This window comes from Lactuca virosa, chromosome 2 (genome assembly GCF_052849685.1).
Source record: "Lactuca virosa cultivar CGN04683 chromosome 2, Lactuca_virosa_CGN04683_v6, whole genome shotgun sequence".
NCBI lineage: Eukaryota > Viridiplantae > Streptophyta > Magnoliopsida > Asterales > Asteraceae > Lactuca > Lactuca virosa.
The window spans coordinates 129,365,871-129,369,156 of record NC_136427.1 but is presented as its reverse complement, the minus strand read 5'-3'; the positions used below and the strand labels follow the sequence as shown (position 1 = coordinate 129,369,156).

Genomic DNA, 3,286 nt, shown 5'->3' with positions numbered 1-3,286 from the left:
CACCATATGTTACAAAAGGAACATAAAAGTACCAAGTCTAGTCCTACAAATTATTCATGGTTTTATTCTTATATATTTGTTCTCCCCATCGTGGGTACATTTATTCTCTTTCAAGTATGAAGTGGCAAGCTGGAAATCACTAAAGTAAAAGGTCCTCGTATGAAAAAAGTGAAGTTTCATACTTGTATAGTGAGGAGCCCAAATATTCAAAGGGGTGTAAGTGTAATAAACATAAGGCAAGAGCTAACAGCCAAAAATCGACATCCTTTCTTTGCCATCCAAAAACCCTCAAACAACAATGTTGATAATTTAAGCCAAAGAATCCGCCTCCATCTCCTCCTCATGTCTTCTTCTCTCCATTGACGAGTTTCAGACAAACCTTTTCAAGATTTCTTCGAGTTTTCCTCTTCTTACTGGACATGGCTTTGGACCCAACTTCCTGTTTGATGATTGATGACGACATTCTGAACTTTTCTTTGGATGGTGAAGACGAAGACCTAGACGATAAACACAACACCACCAAACCCCCTTCTTCTTCCATGGACTTTTCAAAAACTAACAGTCAAGAACCAGATGATTGCAGCGGTTCATTTCCTGTAAGTTTATTAAGTTTTACTTTCCATTCGACTGAAATCCAGTCGTATTTTGCCTTGAACCGGACCAACACAGGGACTCCGGTGCCTTTTCCGACCAAAATCGTTCGCCCTCGGTTGGTTAATGAGTTGAATCGGTCTATACGAGTCGTAAACCCCCGAGTTGAATGTCCTTAACTCGGAACTCAGTAATAGGAGCGAATATCGATAGCGATGTTAACTGTAGTAAATAAATTAGTCAACTATAGGTGTGAAAGAAATGAAGTGAACAGATGATACCGAGTTGGTTTAACTCGGGCTCGACTCGTTGCATTCTTTAAATTTATCTCAACCAATGCTAAATAACAACGACCCATGTATTATTTTCGTATAAAGTTGTAATCTTTAACCACCAATGTTGAAAATTATAAAAAAAATACGAGCTTTTTGGATTTTACTCATCGAGTTGACGACTGAGTCATGTTTACCTTTCCTGTACAGGAATTTGCAGAAGAAGAACTTGAATGGTTGTCAAACAAGGATGCATTTCCCGCTCTTGAAACATGTTTTGACATTATCACAAATCCAAACCCAAACCCAAACCCAAACCCGATTGTCATGGTGGTTGATCACCTGAGCCCAGTTTCTGTTCTTGAAAACAGCGCCAGTAGCAGCCATAGCAACACCAACAGCAACAGCAACAGCACCATTACAAACTGTTGTGGCAGCCTTCATGTTCCAATAAGTTATCCGGTCAAAAAGCGGTCAAAGCGCAGGCGAAAAAGAAGAAAAGGTTTCCCCGAGTTGCCAAGCGAGCAATGCTGGTGGTGGAATCAAGAAAACGTGAAAAAACATGACTTGCTTCCACCACCACCACAACCACCAACTGCCGCCACTGGCATTGGAAGAAGGTGCCAGCATTGCTTAGCTGAGAAAACTCCACAATGGCGGGCAGGTCCGATGGGTCCCAAGACTTTGTGTAATGCATGTGGGGTCCGGTATAAGTCCGGGCGGTTGGTGCCCGAATACCGCCCGGCGAGCAGCCCGACTTTTTCAAGTGTGAAGCATTCGAATTCACACAGGAAGATTATGGAGATGAGAAAGCATAGTAATGATGGAGGGAAGAAAGGGTTTGGATATGGTGTTGGATAGGTGTTTGGGGTTGGTTGGTTGGGGGGGGGGGGGGGGGGGGGAGGATAGTTAGATTAGGAGTTGTTGTATGCCATTGATGTATTTCTTGAGCTTCATTTGGATTGTATGAGCATTAGATTTTGGTTAGAAAAAATCAGAAAGATTAAACCAGAAGAATTAAAATGGTGGTATGTGGTTTTGCAGGTTAGTTTGATTTTAAACTAGTTTTTGTATGTTGGATTTGAGCTATTCATGAGGCTTGAGTTGCATAATGTTTCTCTCCATATGAAGATAATGATAAACACCCTGAAAAGCTTGAAAACCCACATCATCTATTGCATCTTAAGTAATGTTTTAGTCATTGTTAAAGTGGGTATACTTGGTTTTGCTTACAAATTGAAGAATAAGATATAGTTGATGGAATGTGTACAGTACTTCTAAGTATATAAATGGCATACAGGAATCGTAAGTCATAAAAGTAGGCACGGAAAGAGAAATAGGAATAGAAGAAAACAGAGGTGAACAAATCAACTTTTGCATTTCTTATTGAACTCGAGAAAACAACGGTATAAAATTCGAAAAACACCATCCTACTTATACCGACGGGATACAAGGAAGAAGGAAACAAACTCACTATGTCTACTGCTAAAATGTAGGAAAGATAGAGACTAAAATTCAAAATTAGATAACTCAAAGATATTTGAATTAACACTTTCCCCTTAATCTGGAATGCGATATGTCCTTCACAACTAGCAGCTCTTGCATCTCCATGAATTTGAGTTGTGTCAATGAGTTTGTGAAGATGTCCACCCTTTCCTCTTTGCTACACACATGTTTGACTATGATATCATCTCTCAACACATGTTTGTTCATGTGATACCCATATGACCAAATTAAATAGAATGTTATTCCACTTGTGCTTTGCTTGTTGATAACGTGCCCATAAAAACCACTATATAAGTAGCTCATAACTTCGACTTCTTTTATACAAAATCAATGATTCCTTTCATGTACCTTAAAATACTCTTCGTTGCGTGATAATCTTGCCTTGGAACATCTAAATGCTTGCAGAAAGACAATTATTAAGCAAAGTTAATAAGATAGGTCAAGGAGGACCGATGATGATAAATATCATCTAAAAACATCATAAGCCTAGCTGCAGCTTTTACATTTATAGGTAAATGTTATAAGATATAATACACAGTTGGCCAGGAATGTCATTCCAAAACGATCTAAGTAAATGTTCCAGGAAAGATTGGTGGACAGTTATGTCAGAGAATGCAATATTTAATTTATAGTAAATTCAGACATAGATACCATGGTTCATGTAATGATCCTAAGGAAATTCACAAGGATCATAATGATAGTTTTTCAACTCAATGCATAATGTCATTCTTAAATGAAAGACAATATGATGCAACTCTTAGAGGACATGCTACGAACATAAGTAAATGTTCCAGGAAAGATTGGTGGACAGTTATGTCAGAGAATGCAATATTTAATTTATAGTAAATTCAGACATAGATACCATGGTTCATGTAATGATCCTAAGGAAATTCACAAGGATCATAATGATAGTTTTT

General features: G+C 38.3%; 1 protein-coding gene across 1 annotated transcript; it reads left to right on the top strand.

The window, feature by feature from the left end:
• The first annotated feature begins 259 nt into the window (after window positions 1-259).
• Window positions 260-1,975, top strand: LOC145159487 (GATA transcription factor 1-like). Its single transcript, XM_079078486.1, has 2 exons — window positions 260-596; window positions 1,074-1,975. Exons 1-2 carry the CDS (start codon window positions 420-422, stop codon window positions 1,722-1,724), a joined length of 828 nt encoding a protein of 275 aa, XP_078934612.1. The 5' UTR covers window positions 260-419; the 3' UTR covers window positions 1,725-1,975.
• Window positions 1,976-3,286: the final 1,311 nt, after the last annotated feature.

Excerpts from the sequence above, each read along its gene's own strand:
- LOC145159487 (XM_079078486.1), top strand. The coding sequence starts at position 420 with ATGGCTTTGGACCCAACTTCCTGTTTGATGATTGATGACGACATTCTG. Across the intron at positions 597-1,073 it reads ATTGCAGCGGTTCATTTCCT|GAATTTGCAGAAGAAGAACT; the intron begins GTAAGTTTATTA and ends TTTCCTGTACAG.